We start from the raw sequence: 19,816 nt of genomic DNA on the forward strand, positions 1-19,816 counted from the left end.
TAAAGATCTAGGCGAGTGGATGCCAGGACAATTGACGCACCGAGGTGGTGGGGTGCCGAAGACGACGTCCACAATCGCCACAAAGGGGCTCAGCCTCACACCGTGATGACATGTGCCCAAAGCGCAAACACCGAAAGCAGCGCATAGGAGGCGGGATGTAAGGTCGCACGTCGCACCGGTAGCACATCACCTTTACCTTCTCCGGGAGAACGTCCCCCTCGAAGGCGAGGATGAAGGCCCCGGTGTCGATGCGACGGTCTTTGGGGCCGCACTGGACTCGCCGGACGAAATGCACGCCTCTGTGCTCCAGGTTGGCCCTGAGCTCCTCATCAGATTGCAGCAGGAGGTCCCGATGAAAAGTAACCCCCTGCGTCCTATTCAGTGCCAGATGCGGGACAATGGACACTGGGATGTCCCCTACTCGGTCGCACGCCTGGAGCGCCGCCGACTGAGTGGCGGAGGTGGTCTTTATAAGAACGGACCCCGAACGCATTTTACTGAGAGCCTCTATTTCCCCGAAGATGTCCTCGATGTGCTGGACAAAGAACATGGGCTTGGAGGTGGCGAACGTCCCCCCATCGGTCCGAGAACAGACTAAATAGCGGGGGAAGTACTTCGCCCCAAGCCGGCGGGCCTGTCCTTCCTCCCAGGGAGTGGCCAAGGGGGAAAGGGCAGGAGAACCAGAACCAGAGACAGTACATTTCTTTTTAAAAGACTCAGCCGCAGAGCGACCCGATACATGTTGACGTTTCATCTACGAAATGTCCGCCCCGATACCACCCACACCAACCAGGGGCTCTCCCCACGGGCGCCACCCAGCCGCAGCAATAGCCACCTGGCAGGATGTCCATTGCCGGGAGTCCCGATGCCCCAGGGAGACGGGCATCTACTCCTTGGCATACGTGGGGAGTTAACGGCGCAGGCATCAGTAGAGCGATCCCTGTGTTGTCAGGGGGCTACAACCAACGGACTGGCTACCGTGCTGGATCTTAGGTGCAAAAATGTCCAAGGTCGTCGTCGCAGTTAAAAGCAACACTGCAGAGTGCAGCGTGGTAATCGCACGCAGTGACGTATCCCCGCCCAAGAGACGGAAAACGAGTGGGACACCATTGCAACGACGAAAAAGTTGGCTAAAGGTCTCAATGCACGACGGATACAGTGCACCATGTAAGGCGCCCTTCCCCAATTGGCTCGCTCTTCGGAATAATTTAGAAAGATGGAGGTCAAACCCGAGAGGGGACCATCACATAAGGCCGAAAAATTTGAGACTCCTTTTAGTCGCCTCTTACGACAGGCAGGAATACTGCGGGCCTATTCTTATCCCCGAACCCGCAGGGGGGGGGGGGGGGGGGGACGCCAAAATCTCCACTCCATCCAGCAATTTCCTTGGTCTTAGGGGTTTTCTTTTTGGATTTCTCTTGCTGCTCCTTGGGTTTCCCTGGCTGAGAGGACTTCACTGGCTAAGTCTCCAGGGTTGAGGATGAGCGTGAAGCCCTATGACCAGCTGCTTTTGGGCTCTTCAGCCATTGGCAGCTGTCATCTTTCCCACTGGAAGAAACCTGGGAAGGGAGTGATGCAAGGGACCTCTTCCTAGCGAGAGAAGCCGAAGAAGGATTACGCTTCTCCAGCTTAGCAGTGGGGACAGACATCCCCGATGGTTGGGGGGGGGGGGGGGGGGGGTTGCTCCTGAAGTAGGTGGTGCAGGAGCAAGGAGCAACAAGCTCCCACCATCAAGGGGGATGGTGCAGTCTTCCACCTCTGAGAGGTGACCTGGGTTGGCAGAGCTGATGGTGCCAGAACTGTTATAGCGGCAGTGTAAGACTATGTCATACACAAAGGATGCAGCCTCAGTGTAGGTCAGTCTCTCCAGGTCTTGTACTTCATGATTTTCCTTTCTTTCGGAGAATCCTGCAGTCAGGCAAGCAAGGCCTGCAGCTGACACAGATGGGAGGCGGGGCACATGGAGAATTGTAATGTGATGGGCGTCTGCTATCTCGGCATGCTACGCTGGAAGTACAGCGGAAAGACATGCGGCTGAACTTCCAGCACTTAAAGCACCCCATCAGGGGGAGGGATATAGGGCTTTACATCACACCGGTAGACTATCATCTTGACCTTCTCTGGCAATGTATCACACTCAAAGGCCAAGATGAAGGCACTGGTGGGAACCTGATTATCCTTCAGACCCCAGTGGACACACCGGACAAAATTTACACTTCGCCGCTCTACATTGGCACACAGCTCATTGTCGGACTGCAAAAGAAAGTCTGAAATATGATACTCTGGACGCTATTTAAGCTCTTAAGGGGTGTTATGGTTACAGAAACATCCCCCAGCTTGTCACAATCATGTAACTCCTGTGGCTGGGCAGAAGATGCTGTTTTGACCAAGACTGACCCAGATCTCATTTTGGGCAAGCCCTCCACCTCCTCGAACTTGTCCTCTAAATGCTCAACAAAAAACAGACTTCATCGTGATGAAAGATTCCCCATCAGCTCTTAAACATACAATGTACTGGGGCAAATAAGATCCGCTGCCATCCTTAGCCTGATGTTCCTCCCATGGTGTGCCGAGGGAGGGGAACGATTTGGGGTCTTACTTCTGGGCAGCAAAGGCCACCTGGCAGGATGACCATTGTCATGAGTCCCAATGCCCCATGGGGATGGGCATCTACCCTTGGCATACGTGGGGAGTTAATGGCGCAGGCATCAGCTGAGCAATCCCTGTGTGGTCAGGGGCTACAACCAACATGGTACATGGCAGCCCCACCACAAAGGACTGGCTACCGTGCTGGATATCAGGTGCAAAGAAGTCCGTGGTCATTATTGACGCAGAAATCGACACTGCATAGTGCATAATGGAAAATGCACCCAGGGAGGTGTCCTCACCCAAGAGATGGAGAATGGGTAGGACTGCAATGTGACGAAGAGAAAGTGGGCTAAAGATCTCAATACACAATGGACATGATGCACCTTGTAAGGCGCCCTTTCGCAATTGGCTCACTCTTCAGGAAAATTTTGAAGAATGGAGGTCAAACCCTACAGGGGACCATCGCATAAATACCGAAACATGTGAAAGTCCTTTTAAGTAGCCTTTTACGACAGGCAGGAATACCTCAAGCCTATTCTAACCCCCGGACCCACAGGGGGTGACAAACAGCATGCATAGCAGCTGAGGAGAAAGGCAAGACGGTAGGACAGGGGTAGTTAAGCAATTTCAGCATACAGACTCTCAACCAGGCTGGTGTAAAAGGCACCCCGTGGCCAAATGGATGCCATGATGGTTGATAGTGATGAGACAGTGTAGAGGGATGGGCGTGCAGATGCACAAACAAAGCACCCATAGTCAAGTTTCAAACAGGCAAGGGACCGGGAGGAGGGTGGTTCGATGGGCACCCCAGGAAATGCCACTGAGGACACAGGACATAGGACAGAGGAATCACGCACAACGGGCTGACAGGTAAGATAAATGGGAGGACCAAGAGTTTCCTATCGAACTTGAGCCCCATGAATTTCTTAGTTTTAATGAATGGCAGGCACCAGGCCAAAGATGTAAAGATAGTGGGAGCAACCACTTGCATTGCCAGAAATTCACACAGACGGGTTTGTCAGTGGAAAAGTAAAAGCCACTGTCGATGCTCCACGAGTAAAGATGATCAAGACACTGCTGAAGACGCCACTCAGTGAGAAAGGTCCATGGAGAACTGCAAGAGATGGCAAAATCGTCAACAAAAACGGAGCCGGAGATGCCCGATGAGAGAGAGGCCATGATAGGGTTAATGGCGATAGGAAAGAGAGCGACACTCAGGACGGAACCCTGAGATACCATTTTCCTGGATAAAGTTGTCCGACAAGGTAGAACCCACATGCACGTTGAAAACTATCTTGTAAAAATGCCTGAAGGAAATGGGGCAAGCGGCCACAGAAGCCCCTCATGTAAAGAGTACGGAGGATACCAGTTGTCCAGCAGGTGTCTTAGGACTTCTCCACATCGAAAAACATGGCCACAGTCTGCGATTTCCGCAGGAAACCATTCACGACATGGGTGGACAAAGTAAAGAGATGGTCAACTGCAGATCACTGTTCTCTACATCCACACTGTGCAGTCTTCAGTAAATTGTGAAACTCGAGCCACCATACCAGCCAGGCACTAATCATAACATTCCATCACCTTGCCAATGCAGCTGGTAAGAGATGGGGCAGTAGTTAGGATGGTTTTTGTCCTTACTGGGCTTAGTTATGGGTGGGACTGTGGCTTCACACCAGCATCCGGGAAATGTGCCCTCTGCCCATATGCGGTTGTATGTGTTAAGCAGGAAGTGCTTGCATGCAAGAGAAAGGTGCTGCAACATCTGAATGTGGATGGTGTCTGGCACTGGGGCAGAGGATCAGGATGAACTGCGAGCATGATCGAGCTCCCTCATAATAAAGACAAAATTGTAGCACTCGCGATTCTCAAAAGAAAAGGGTATCGACCAAGCCTCCTTTGCTCGTTTCTGATGGAGGAAGGTGGGGTGATAGTGGGAAGAGCTCGAAACTTTTGCAAAATGGTGGCCCAAGGTGTTTGAGATAGCAACAGCATTCACGGTAACATTGTCGGCTACTGTGAGGCTGGAAATGGGGGTAATGGATCTTGGTCCCAGAGAGCCGTCAGAGGTTGGACCACACAACAGAGGAAAGGGTGGTACCGTTAGAAGAACTAGTGAATGAAATCCAGCTACATCGTTTGCTATCCCAAAACCGCGATGACACTTTGCATCCATCTTTTTACAGTAAATGCAGTTTCCCCATCATAGGATGATGGTTAAAGCGGAGGACATGTCTCCGTGCATAAACTGCAACGTGGTATGCCGCAGTCCACCAAGGGACTGGGTCACGACATGGTAAAGGAAAGTGGGTTGGTTGGAGAAGGGACCAAACTACGCGGTCATCAGTCCCTCCAACCTTAGATTAACTAAAACCGATAAAATCCCACACTAGGAGAGGGAACTACAATGTCCATGAAATGAGAAACTAATGACAGGGAAGAAAGGAAAAGGTGGAAGAAGATGTGAGGGAAATAAAGGGTAAAGGGATGTGCGAGGAATGGAACGTTCTGCAGCTTTAACGGTAACACTGGTGAGATAGTCCACCCAGTCATCACAAATGGGGAAATCTTGTCCTCCGAAGGTCGCCAGGGAGGAGTAAAGCTGACAGTCAGCCTTAGTAAGCTGCCATTTGGGCATGAACGTGGGTAGACAGTCAGCAAACAGAGCACACGGGAAATGGTTGCTAAAGTAGGTGTGTCAAAGAATGGACCACTCAAGTCGATGGGCAAGCTGGGCAGTGCAAAAGGATAGGCCCAAATGGAAATAGGTGTGCGAGAAGTCAGAAAGCAAAGAGTGTGCTCCAGTGTTAAGGCAGAAGAGGTTAAGATGGTTAAGAAGGTCAGCCAAGACAGCACCTCTCTAACAGGTCCTGGTAGAACCCCAAGGGGAATGATGCGCATTAAAGTCACCAGTAGCAAAAAATGGGAAAGATAGCTGATCAAGAAGCTGAAGGCAGTCTGCCCTGGTGACAGAATGATGGAGGAACAAACGGTACAGAGGGAAAAGTCAGGTGGGGAAGGAAAAGGCAAACTGCAAAAGTTTGAAAACGGGTAGTCAGGGAGATGGGTTGACTATGAACGTCATGCCGTATGAGTTGCATGATGCCCCACGAGATGGAATGCCAACTTCAGGGGTAAGGTCAAAACGAACCGGGAAGAAATCTGAAAGCTCAAAGCTGTCGTGAGGATGCAATTTTGTTTCCTGAAGGCAGAGTACAAGGGGATTTTGCAATGCTAAAAGCAGCTGTAAATCCTCTTTGTGGGACTGAAGGCTACGAACACTCCACTGGAGGAGAGTCATGATGAAGAGATGAGAGGGTGTCACCTTGGTGGCTGCCAAGTGACAGCCTGTGACGAGTCGCTGCTACAGAGCAGAGAAGCAGCAGCATCCTGCTCCATGGGGTCCACAGAAGCATCGGCTTGTGTGTGCTGCCAGTCTGTGGAGTCCAATGCTGAAACACGGTTGGTGGTGCGCAGTGGCGACGGAGGATGGCTGGGCAAAGGCATCATGTGGCAACCCTGTCAAAGAGGATCTTCGAGACAGTGAAGGGGAAGGGGGAGTACTACCCCTGTCCTTTCTGGCCTACCAATAGTTGGTGGTTTTGCCCCTTGAGGCGAGCGTTTGATGGCTCGTTGCACAGCTTGATGGAGAGATGGTGATGCTACCATGACACTGGGCAATTTCACAACCTCAGAGCTGAATTTGAGGACATATGTCTGTGTGGCCATGTCCTTCATGGAGCGAAGGGTAACAAGAACATAACCATAGGTGCCAGACAGGAGAATGCAGGGTGTGCGAGTAGCCAACAACTTTTGAGCGACTGGGTAAGACACTTTTTCCTGTACCTGAATCTCTGTGACAGCCCGCTAATCAACATACACAGAACAATCCCAAGAGCAGGCGGTATGGCCGCCATTGAAGTTTATACAGCAGGGTGTTGACAAGATGTTCTAGTATGGTTGAAACTATGACACTGGTAACTTTTTTTTGTTTGGGTTTAAGGGCGCTCAACTGCTGAGGTCATTAGCGCCCAGTCACTGTTGTGAGAGCACATGGAATCTGGTAAAACTCAAGGGGATGGGGGGGACACCAGAAGGACCTGACAAAGATGCAGATAAAATAAGTAAAAAGGTTAAATGTCTTTGGACAAGCCAGTTAAAGTTATAAAACGCAGAATACGAGCAGCTGCTCGAGCGTCATCAGCTAAAACATCCGGTAAAGTAGATGGCAGGGACAGGACAACACGAAATGCACTAAAACGGGGACACGACAATAAAACATGGCGCACTGTTAATGCCTGACCACAAGGGCACTGCGGGGCTGGGTCACCGGAGCGCAGGGACACTGGTAACAGCGCATCAGGTTCAGAATGTACGGTCAGACTGATAATTTCATAGCCTGCTTTGACCTTGGATAGCACCATGCTATCAAAGCTGAGGAAAAGAGTGTGGGTGAGCACTAAGGAGAAATCTACCTTTTTCGTTGCACGATTGACAGCAATGACACCCTGATTAGAGAGGTAAGATTGGTTTTCGGCCTCAGACTGTCGAGCAGCCTAGAATAAGTAACACCACAGGAAGAATTCAACATTCTGTGGGCCTGGGAAGTAGAAATGTTTGACTTAATTTCATTCCTCATAATCGACTGTGCCATTTGCTGTTTGAATAATGAAAAACAGTCGGTTAAATATTTTTTTCATGCTTTGCACATGTTCTGCCTCTTCCACTGTAGTTGCCTTTTTGAAGTTACAAGGTATACTGTGCCTCTTCCACTGTGCTTCTCACACATACGCAAACCATCACTCACACTGTTTGTCAAACATCACAAAAAACACTTATGTGAGTATTAGCACTTGACAATGAGGATAAATTCTCTGAACACATCATGCTAAACATGAAAAAATACGTAACTTGTGCAGTGTACATTATTTAAAGCAGAAACACCCGAGCAACACAAAGAGAGCAACGGTGTCAACTTGTGCTACAGGTGGACAAACAATGAAACACGGAAAATGTGCACTTGAGTAATGCATAGATGCCACAATGAGCACAAGGTGGAGACTGTTTTAAAACAAAAAGTTGTGATCCGTCAAGATATCCGTATTCGAACGGACCTACTTACATCCATCAGACACAATGCCAAGTAAAGCTTGGCAATGGCAGGAGACATTGCACAAACTGTTGTAACTTTTAATGATTCAAATCTGCTGAACAGAGCCCTGGTATCAAAAAACCTAACCACTTAATGTTTGTAAACACTTCGGTCTTAACTCAAAAGCTAATGCCATGCCAGTATCATTTTATATCAATCAGGACAGTTTTTCTTCTTGAACTTTGTTCCATAAAGCAAATCCCAGGAAAATTATAAATACATTTACTAAAAAAAAAAAAAAAAAAAAAAAAAAAAAAAAAAAAAAAAAAAAAAGAAAGAGTGTGAATTAGCACTGAACATAGGAAATTTCATGGAGTAAAAAAATGTAAACTGAAGGGAAACATTAATTCTGGGAATGTAGAAGTGGGATTATTCTGTATTTAAAAGTAAGGAGTTTTTGTCTGAAAAAATGTTTTTCTCTAAGCAAAGACATAAGACTATTTCCCAAATATTTCTGTGTTAATGTGTGTTGATGCTTTAGACCGTTCATGTTCTCGAAGTCACAAGAATCTTCTTTATATTTTATGACTCAATGTCTGTTTACACAATATCTGAAATTTGCATTTCTGATCTCTGTATGGGATTGTCAAATGTTGCGACTCATTTTACCTCTATGCACTATCACGCAATAATGGACCTACAGAATATGTACTGCAATAATATAAAATTATTTTATACTGAGGCAGTGTTTACTATCAGCAGATTATACACTATGTTGAACACCATTCTGAACATACCAAACGTGCACAAATCAGTACTAGTTTATCATTTCAGTCATTTCCGTATCACAACTTATTTTACACCCCATGAAATTATTATCTGGACAATTCAACTGAAGTGTTAAAATTTTCATCAACATATAGCCAATGTTTAACAATGTGCCATAATCCAAAAATCAGCATTCTGGTAGTGACCATAATGTTGGTCAAATGATACCTGTTGATTATCTGCAATATCAGATTTTACCTCCATGGTTGGTGGGTAATACACATATCTTGTCACCTCATCCTTTTGTGCACCAACTGCTAAATACAGAAAATCTGTTCTTTTATTGCAGGTCCTCGCAGCAATGTTTTCTTGTACAATTCCATAAATATTTTATTGGTCCCCATTTATATACTGAGAAATAGCAATTGCAATAAAATAAGAGAAATCAGAGTGCACAGACAGACTCAGGTTATTCAGTATGGCTACATGCTAATCTGAAGGTTGAATGATCAAGGAATTCGAAGTGGTTCTATGAATCTGCCGCCAAACACTTAAATTTCTGAATTGGAAAGTAATTGTAAAGATGTAGCATGGGTTCTGCAGACATGCCTTTCCTTGTTGCAAAGCCTCATTTACAACATGAAGTGTTGCTTCCAAAAGTTTATATTGAATAAAACAAGCAAAGGCAGCTCCAGAGTAGCAGCCCGATTCTGGATTATTACTGTCCTGTAAGTTTCAGCTGCAAATCTGTCACGTAACACTGAAGTTCCAGTTCCTTTCTTAATGCACTAGCCAATTTATCTATCCAGTCCAATGACCAATAAAAAATTCTCTCTTTCCAGTTCAAATCCCAAACTGTTACTTTCACATCGAGTTCTACCTGAATACCTATGAAATGCACCAAAATTTCATGAGAGAAAATAAAGAGATGAGATTTTCTTTTACCCTTCTGACTGGCAACCAGATTCTGAACTTCAATAACAATGAAAAATATAACAAAGTCACATGGTTTACATTTACCTTCTCTCCCAGCTCATCATAAACTGGTGCCAGCTTCTTGCAATGTCCACACCATGGAGCATAAAATTCTATAAGTGTGTCTTGTCCATTATTGGTCACAATTTCATCAAAATTTTTGGCCACAGCTATTTTTACAGGTCCATCATTATCTTCAGGAATTGGCTCCGATTTCAGATAAGGTTCTAATTTATCATCTTTCAAGTTATTCAAGAATTTTTCAAATGTCTCCATCCTATGAAAGTGATACAAAATAAATATGGGCAACATTTGTAATCGATAAGAAAAACAATTATATGAAACATGTTGACTGATTAACTGAATACCATCACACTTTGATATTTGTAGGGATATTAACATGAAAATGCATTCAGTAACAACTTATTGACTGAAGGGAGTGAATATGTCTTACAGAAGCTGCAGTACGTACTGTAGTATTACACTGCAACCACCTCTCCAAAACTACGTGTGAAACACTGTCAACTCTATAAACATTCTCAAGTTTCTGGAGTCTGTAAAGACCAAACGAAACTTTTTCATCACACCCCAAACTATTTTGTCACCATTCCACACAGACAGTTAATAAATCATGAAGGAACTGATAGCTTCAACAGAATTTGATGTCAGCCACAATTAGGAAATCACAAAGTAAAAGTACCATGTATCATTCTTCAAAGTGTAATATGATTGTCACTTTTGAAGACCTCATGAATAAAACACTGTGTGGCAGTAACAGCCATTGATAAGGCAAATATGCAAGACAAAAATTTATTTTTAGATGATAACTCACTCAGAAAGGAGATTGCACCCTAAACTTAGATCCATTATATTTAGGGTCCTTACAAAACAAAACCAACACCAGAGACAAAAGATTTTAAGAAGAACTGAATAATCAGATCAAAGCAGGATCATTCGTGACAAATCTGACAATCTCAAACCGGTGGAAAATGTTAAGACTTTGCACATCAGTTAATTCCTAAATTTAATTACCATCAGGGGTATGTTTAACTTCCTGTACCTGTACTGTGCAGTGACTAAATTAAATAATGGTTAACTTTGCTGCCCTCAGTGTTTTTTTTTTTTTTTTTTTTTTTTTTTTGTGGTTTTCGGGCGCACAACTTCAATGGTCATTAGCGCCCTGACTACTCTAAGAATGCACCGCGAGGCACAAGTTGACAACAACAACTAAAAGGGAAAACACAATAAAAGACAGACTGACAGGCATAGGATTAAAAAACATCATCAAATGTCCTTAGCGAGGTTTGTCAAATTGATAAAACAAAGAACACGAGCAGCTGCTCGTGGGTCATCCGCTAAAATGGCATCTAAAGTAGTAGGCAGGTTAAGATCGAGGCGCAGTGTTTTAAGATCGGGACAGGACATTAAAATGTGACTAACCGTCAGCAAGTGCCCACATGGGCAGAACGGCGCCGGCGCAGCCGTCAGCAGATGGCGATGGCTGAACCGGCAGTGTCCAATTCTTAACCTTGCTAAAACGACCTCCTCCCGCCGAGAAGGGCGTGAGGAGGACGGCCAAGCCACGGGAAGAGGTTTTAAGGCCCGAAGCTTGTTGTCGGTAAGTGCAGCCCAATCGGCATGCCACAGCGACACAACGCGCCGACAAATGACCCTGCTAAAATCGGACGAAGGGACACAACAAGAAGCTGTCCGAGGCTGGAGGACCGCAGCCTTGGCCGCGGCATCTGCAGCTTCGTTCCCAGGGATACCGACATGGCCAGGAACCCACATAAAGCTAACCGGCGTACCGACGTCCACCAACTGCTGAAGAGAGCGTTGGATCCGGTGTACGAAAGGGTGAACCGGGTACGGATCACTGAGGCTCTGGATGGCGCTCAGGGAATCTGAGCAGATGACATAAGCAGAATGTCGGTGGCGGCAGATGTACAGAACAGCCTGGTAGAGGGCAAAGAGCTCAGCTGTGAAGACCGAACAATGGCCATGGAGCCGGTATTGGAAACTTTGTGCCCCGACAATAAAGGAACACCCGACCCCGTCATTGGTCTTAGAGCCATCTGTATAAATGAAAGTCATGTTGTTGAACTTCGAGCGAAGTTCCAAAAAACGGGAGTGGTAGACCGAACCGGAGGTGATCTCTTTTGGGAGCGAGCTGAGGTCGAGGTGAACGCGGACCTGAGCCTGGAGCCAAGGTGGCGTGCGGCTCTCGCCCACTCGATAGGTTGCAGGGAGTGAAAAATGAAGGTGTTGAAGGAGGCGACGAAAGCGAACTCCAGGGGGTAGCAAGGCAGAGACATACAACCCGTATTGAAGGTCAAGAGAGTCGTCAAAAAAGGAACGATAAGAAGGATGGTCGGGCATTGACAGTAGCCGACAGGCATACCGACAAAGCAGTATATCGCGCCGGTAGGTGAGTGGCAATTCGCCAGCGTCAGCATGAAGACTCTCTACGGGACTGGTATAAAATGCTCCGATCGCAAGTCGTAAACCCCGATGTTGTATGGAGTTGAGGCGGCGTAAGATGGATGGCCGTGCAGAGGAGTATACGAAGCTCCCATAATCCAGCTTGGAGCGGACGATCGACCGATATACACGAAGTAGGACGGTTCGATCCGCTCCCCACGACATACCACTGAGAACACGGAGGACATTTAAAGAACGGGTACAACGGGCGGCCAAATATGACACATGTGGAGACCAGCTAAGTTTCCTGTCAAAGGTAAGGCCTAAAAATTTGATTGTCTCCACAAGTGGGAGAGCAACGGGACCGAGTCGTAAGGACGGTGGGAGAAACTCTTTGTAGCGCCAGAAGTTAATACAGACCGTCTTCTCGGCAGAAAAACGGAAGCCATTGGCGACACTCCAGGAGTAAAGATGGTCAAGAGAACGCTGAAGACAGCGCTCCAAGACACGTGGACACTGCGCGCTGCAATAGATGGTAAAATCGTCCACGAAAAGGGAGCCTGATACATCAGCTGGGAGGCAATCCATTAGTGGATTGATCGCGATGGCGAAGAGAGCGACGCTCAAAACTGAGCCCTGTGGCACCCCATTCTCCTGGCGAAAGGTGTCGGACAGGACAGAACCCACACGTACCCGAAACTGTCGATCCATTAAAAAGGAACGAATAAAAAGAGGGAGGCGACCGCAAAAGCCCCATGTATGCATGGTGCGGAGAATGCCCGCCCTCCAACAGGTGTCGTAAGCCTTCTCCAAATCAAAGAACACAGCCGCGGTCGGGCGCTTCCGCAAGAAGTTATTCATGATGAAGGTCGACAAGGTAACCAGATGGTCGACAGCAGAGCGGCGCCTTCGAAATCCACATTGTACATTGGTAAGTAGGCGTCGAGACTCGAGCAGCCAAACCAATCGAGAGTTAACCATTCGCTCCATCACTTTACAGACACAGCTGGTAAGCGAGATAGGTCGATAACTGGAAGGCAAGCGCTTGTCCTTCCCCGGCTTAGGAATCGGGACAACAATAGACTCGCGCCAGCATGCGGGAACATGTCCCTCAATCCAGATGCGATTGTAAGTACGAAGAAGAAAACCTTTACCCGCAGGAGAAAGGTTCTTCAGCATCTGGATATGAATAGAATCAGGCCCTGGAGCGGAGGACCGTGATCGGCCAAGTGCGTTTTCCAGTTCCCGCATGGTGAATGGGGCATTATAACCTTCACGATTCGAGGAGCGGAAGTTAGGTGGCCTCGCCTCCTCTGCCTGTTTGCGGGGGAGGAAGGCAGGGTGGTAATGAGCGGAGCTCGAAACCTCGGCGAAAAAGCGGCCGAAGGCATTGGAGACAGCCTCAGGGGCCACAAGGACTTCATTCGCGACCTTCAAGCCAGAAACTGGGGAGTGGACCTTAGTGCCAGATAGCCGGCGCAGGCTACCCCAGACAACAGAAGGAGTAGAACTGTTGAAGGTGCTGGTGAAAGCAGCCCAGCTGGCTTTCTTGCTTTCTTTAATAATACGACGACACTGAGCACGTAATCGTTTATAATTAATGCAATTCGCCACTGTAGGGTGGCGTTTAAAGGTGCGTAAAGCACGTCGACGAGCACGTAAAGCGTCCCTACATGCTGCGGTCCACCAGGGGACCGGTACGCGACGTGGAGAAGAAGTAGGGTGAGGGATGGAATATTCAGCAGCAGCGAGAATGACTTCCGTGAGGTGTGCGACCTGACGATCGCAGCTTGTGAAGGTTTGATCCTGAAAGGTCGCCCTGGAAGAGAAGAGCCCCCAGTCTGCCTTGGAGATGGTCCAACGAGAGGAGCACGGAGAGGGAGTATGCTGCAGGAGATGGATAACACACGGGAAGTGGTCGCTCGAATATGCATCAGCAAGTGCATACCACTCAAACCGGCGTGCAAGTTGGGGAGTACATATAGAGAGGTCTAAATGGGAATAGGTATGAGATGTGTCCGAAAGAAAAGTAGGGGCGCCAGTATTGAGGCAGACAAGATTGAGCTGGTTGAAAAGGTCTGCTAACAAGGAGCCCCTCGGGCAGGGTGCTGGAGAGCCCCAAAGAGGATGGTGGGCATTGAAGTCTCCAGTTAACAAAAATGGTGCAGGTAGCTGAGTAATAAGTTGCGTCATGTCTGCCCTGGTAACGGCAGATGACGATGGAGCGTAAACGGTACAAAAGGAAAACGTGAAAGTGGGGAGAGTAATGCGGATGGCTACTGCCTGCAGGCCGGTGTGCAACGTGATGGGATCGTAGTAAATATCATCCCGGACCAGCAACATAACCCCTCCATGAGCTGGGATACCTACCACAGGGGGTAGGTCAAAACGCACAGAGGTGTAGTGTGCCAAGGCAATTTGATCGCATGGGCGTAGCTTCGTTTCCTGGAGGGCTACGACGAGCGGACGATGCGAGCGGAGCAGCAACTTCAAGTCCTCTCGGTTGGAGCGAATGCTGCGAATATTCCAGTTAATAAGTGCCATCGTAAGAAAAGGAAGATGAGAGAAGGGGTCACCTCGAAGGCCGCTTAGGGCCTGGCTTCGAGCGAGCACTGCCGCCGCTAGCAGGAGGCAGACAGTCATCGTCCATGGGGTCTATAGGGTCATCGGCCATCTCAGGAGGATGGCCGGGAGGGGGAGCTTCCTCCGCCGGTGAACGGCCAGATGTTCGGCTACCAGCGGTGCGGCCAGGCGAAACGGATGACGGCCTGGGGCGGCAACCGCTGGGTGGCGCAGGAGAAGAAAGGCGCCGCGGCGGAGAAGGAGAACTGTGCTTCCTATGCGCCTTTTTAGAAGGACGTTTGGTGGAAGTACCGGTCGAAGGCTGGGAGGTCGAGGAACGGAGGAAGTCTGCACGGGATGGTTCCTTCTTGAAGGCCCGTGCATCTGACTTCGGGGTCTTCGACTGAGCAGAAGCTGAGGAAGTGGCTGGTGTCTGTGGGGTGATGGGAGGAAGAGGAGACGTCGACCGCGCGATCTTAGCACTGGCCGAACGGACGACCGTGGTGCTGAAGGTCAGATCGCATGTCTGGGTTGCTACCTCCCGGGTAGTCCGAGGAGAGGCGAGGACAGTGCTGTATTTCCCCGCTGGGAGCAGCGTGGGCTTCCTACTAGCCAATAGCTTGCGAGCAGCCGAGGTGGACACTTTCTCTTTGACTCGAATTTCCTGGATACAGCGTTCTTCCTTATAGACAGGACAGTCGCGGGAGGATGCGGCATGGTCACCCTGACAGTTCACACAACGAGGAGACGGAGGTGGACAGTCACCCTCATGGGCATCCCTGCCACAAGTGACACATTTAGCCGCATTGGAACAAGACTGTCGAGTGTGATTGAAACGCTGACACTGGTAGCAGCGCGTAGGTGTCGGGACATAGGGGCGAACTGAAATGACCTCGTAGCCCGCCTTGATGCGCGATGGCAGCTTAACACTATCGAAGGTTAAGAAAAGTGTCCGGGTCGGTACAAGGTCATTGTTGACCTTTTTCATGACCCTATGGACAGCCGTCACGCCCTGCTCAGCGAGGAAAGATTGAATCTCCTCGTCAGTCAAGCCGTCGAGGGATCTAGTATAGACCACACCACGAGACGAATTCAAAGTTCGGTGAGCCTCCACCCGGACAGGGAATGTGTAAAGGAGTGTGGCCCGAAGCAGTTTTTGTGCCTGAAAGGCACTCTCAGTTTCGAGTAATAGGGTACCGTTACGCAATCTGGTACAAGATTTGACAGATCCAGCTATGGCATCGACGCCCTTCTGGATAACGAAAGGGTTGACAGAGGAAAAATCCTTTCCTTCCTCAGATCGAGAAACGACGAGGAACTGTGGGGCAGGCGGTAGTATTTTTGTCACTGTTGGCTGATCACGTTTCCGTTTGTGGGTCGAAGTCGAAAGCGATGGAGTAGAATCCATTGCGGAGGAATCCCCCATGATTGCCAGCGTCTCCGATGGCGCGCTCCTTCCTTGTGGGGACCCTCTCAGAGGGCACTCCCGCCTTAGGTGAATGTTTACACCTCAGGTCACACCTCCCGAGAAACAGACGGAGGGACCAATCGGCATGGTCAGAAGGTATCAGCTCAGGCAATCACCCCTCCCCGGGCCTGGCCTTTACCAGGGGGTACGCGCGTGCCTTACATGTCTACCCAGGGCGGGGACTTACGCGTTACCCCGTCACCGGCTACGCGTGCGAACGCGTGGGTCGGCCTTCAGACACGCACAGGGAGGAAGGAAGAAGAGGAAAAAGAAGAGAGAGGGAGAAAGAGGACAGACTGTCTCAAACGCCGAGGCGGAGACCAGGGAAGGCAAGGAGAAGAAGGCAATGAGAAAGCAAGGAGAAGGAGGCAAGGAGAAGGCAAGGAGAAGAAGGCAATGAGAAAAAGGCAATGAGAAGGCAAGGAGAAAAAGGCAATGAGAAGGCAAGGAGGAAAAGGCAATGAGAAGGCAAGGAGAAGTCAAGGGAAAGAGTAAGGAAGACAGTGAAGTGGAGAAGAGCAAAAAAAGGAACCTACAAAAGGAATGAAGAAACGAGAAGTGAAAAACCAAAAAGACCACGATTATAGGTCGGGAAACCGTCCGTCTCCGGACGCAGGCGCTAACTACCCCCGTGAGGGGGATGGTCTCCTTTTAGTCGCCTCTTACGACAGGCAGGAATACCTCGGGCCTATTCTAATCCCCGGACCTGCAGGGGGGGCCTTCAGTGTGGAAGGACCTGGGTCATTCCTAGTACCTCATCAGATTAGATTTCTTCTTTTTTTTAAAAAAAAGGTGGTGAGTTCTGGTAGGGGGCACCCAACCTCTGTGGGGCCAAATGAGGAGCTGTTTGAATAAAGCAGCAATGCATGATCAGGATTCACTTACTGGCAATAACAGCTGGAGAGGTTGGCAACATGCTGATCATTTGTGCCACAATCTTTGATTGTTCCTCATGCTTCATTGTAAGCATCGAAGTCTACTGTCTAGGCCTAATGCCTAAACCACAAGTGGTGGTTATGTTTACAAAACATGTAAATATTTATGCCCATAACACCATTTCCAAACAACATAACCAATAATAATGCTAAAGCTATGCTATCCATTAGCTCCAAAAGAAATTACTGTCAGTACACACACAAAAGAACAAAAACTATACCAACTTTTGAAAATGTTAGTTCCTTCCTAAGGGAGGAAAATGGGGTAGATTGTGGACAGTTAAAACAGAGGGGTAGGTCACTCACAGGGTACCACTTGTGAGATCTTTCTCTGTCTTCTATATGCAGCCCCTACAAACTGGGGCCCGAGGTGATCTACTTCTAACCATCATCACCAACCTCTTCGTTTTCTCATATTACAATGGACCAACTTTGTTTCGATTTGCAGGTGCGGCCTAAAACCTTTCCCTCCCCTTGAATTTCGAGTCTCAAATTTCAGATGCGGCTTAGATTCAGGAAATTTTTTCCCTCGTTTTCGAGTCATTTTTCAGGTGCGGCTTAGATTAGAGTGCGACTTAGATTCGAGTAAATACGGTAGTTACACAGACAAATCTATACTCTACTCAAGTGTTATGACAAAGTATAAACACTAGCGCCAATGAAATAAGACAGGTCATTGGAATTCATTTACTAAGTGGTATTTTGAGTGTGCCGAGTTACAAGATGTATTGGGAAAATGAGACAAGGTATAATCAGATAGCTGAAGTGATGCCACTCCACCAATTTTACAAGTTGAGGAGGTATTTGCATGTGAACAACAATGTAAATATGTTACCCAGGGATGACCCTCATCATGACAAGCTGTCCAAGATCAGGCCTTTTTAGATCAAATACAGAAAAATTTTCTAAAAACTGAAGTTTAAGAATACAACAGTACTGAAGGACTCATTCCGCTGAAATCACATCTCTGTGCCAGTATATAAAATCAAAGCCACACAAATGGGGCATAAAAGTATTTGCGCGAGCTGGTGGGGTGGCTACATTTATGATTTTGAAGTGTATGTTGGGAAAGGAACAAACTATGTAAGTAATCCTGAGTTAGGAATTATTGGAAATGTAGTGATTCGGCTGATTGGGAACTTGCCTAGGCACTCCAATTTCAAACTCCTTATGGATACCGGTTTACTTCCCTCAACCTAGAAGTAAAGCTTAGAAATGAAGGAATATATGTTATGAGAACCATCAGAAAAAAACAGATTGGGTGGATACCGCCTGAAAAGTGATGCAGAGATGAAAAAAGAAGGCAGAGGAACCTGTGATTACCATGTAGATGAAAAAACAAAATTATAATTTGAAATGGTATGACAATGAAGCGGTCCACCTGATTTCTACTTATAAAGGCAAGGAACCAGTTGAAAATGTGGAACGTTGGAGTAAAAAAAAACAGATTGTATATAGACATTCCTTGTCCCAACATTGTGCAGGAGCATAATATGCACATGGGAGGAGTGGACCTACATGGTATGTTGGTCCAAATATACAGAATAAACAAAAAAAGCAAGAGGTACTACCTGAGAATTATTTTCCATTTCATAGACATGGGTTGTGTGAACACTTGGTTGCTTTACAGGCGACATTGCACTCAAAAAAATGAGAAATACACATCACTTCTGAAATTTTGAGCAGAAATATTAGTGCCTTGCTGAAGAAAGGAATTGGTACACCTGCAATAAAGGGCCATCCAGCCACAGACTCTCTCAGTCTACCTGCTCCCAAAAGAAAGCCTAAGGCAATACTCCCAGTTGCTGACATGCACTTGGACCAAACAGGACACTGGCCAGAGCATTTAGAGTCAAAATCAAAATGCAGACTTTGTATAAAGGCATATTCAAGAGTTAAATGCTCCAAGTGCAATGTTGCATTGTGGTTTTAACAAACAAAACTGTTTCAGAAAATTTCTTTGTAAATAAATCAATAAAAAAATCAATTTTGTAGCATGGTTTTGAGTTAAAAATAAATGAAAGGTTCAAAGAAACACGCTGTTTTATATCGTAACAAAACAGAGTTTTAACACTTGCTAATAAAATAAGAAATTAGTTTATTTATTTATACTGACTACTTTATACCTAAGTAATACTTGCAGTGGATTTCTGTGACAATGATGCTATTTGGAATCATTTTATTTAGTAATCAATAGCTTCAAAAGAACTTTTGCAATGGATATGGCATATGTGCAACAAATACAGTAAATATTCATCACAAAAAATGCACAAAGGGTTAAATGTGTTCTATCTCTGAAACCATTCATTCACAATAGGGCATATGTCCATATTAAGTTTTTTGTTCAGACTCACTAATACTATCACCCCTCAAAGCATGTACCCCCTTCCCAACTCACCCGGTATAAACCAATATGTGACTGGGGAAGCTCAGCTGCTTTGGGTATAAATAAACTAGTCAAATGCCCTTACCCAGTATGAAAACATTCAATAACCTCACAAACACTACAAAACATCAATAAATGCAAATTAAGTGAATTTCTCTATGTAAAATTGGCTTTATTTGCTTCACACAATCTGTACAGCTATAGTGAACTACACAATACCCACCAACAACGAAGCAATGATAAACAAATAGTAGGTCATTCTGAGAGCACAGCTGGAATAGTTAACTGTCATTTACTCATATACCTAAAAAAACTCAAAGCCAAGCAACGAGCCACAGTACACCACAAAATCTCTGGACTGATAAATTCATAGGAACACACTTACCATTCAGAAACACCATCGTAATTTTAAAAAATTCACAAAGGAAACATAGAATATGCAAACCAAAGAAAAATGATAAATACATGCACCATCCAGTCTCAACAGCCACCAACCAATATCTGTTTTTCTTGATCAGCATGCCATCTAAAATACCAAAAACAAAAGAACACTATTTGAAATATTCCATAAACAAAAATGCTTCCCACTGCCCCATACTATTCCTCCCCGACCACTCCAAAAA

General features: G+C 46.9%; 2 protein-coding genes across 2 annotated transcripts in view; one reads left to right on the plus strand and one right to left on the minus strand.

Annotated features, from left to right (window-relative positions):
• Positions 1-19,816, plus strand: part of LOC126263570 (uncharacterized) — a 104,730-nt gene that overhangs the window by 69,372 nt on the left and 15,542 nt on the right. The gene's annotated exons all lie outside the window — the stretch shown is intronic.
• The window catches only part of LOC126263209 (protein disulfide-isomerase A3), a 45,716-nt gene that overhangs the window by 19,553 nt on the left and 6,347 nt on the right, over positions 1-19,816 (minus strand). Inside the window, exon 8 of the mRNA XM_049960275.1 lies at positions 9,467-9,698. Coding sequence (XP_049816232.1) covers positions 9,467-9,698 — 232 coding nt within the window. The remainder of the gene's footprint in view (positions 1-9,466; positions 9,699-19,816) is intronic.

The sequence above is a fragment of the Schistocerca nitens genome, chromosome 6 (assembly GCF_023898315.1).
Source record: "Schistocerca nitens isolate TAMUIC-IGC-003100 chromosome 6, iqSchNite1.1, whole genome shotgun sequence".
In the NCBI taxonomy this organism is placed as follows: domain Eukaryota; kingdom Metazoa; phylum Arthropoda; class Insecta; order Orthoptera; family Acrididae; genus Schistocerca; species Schistocerca nitens.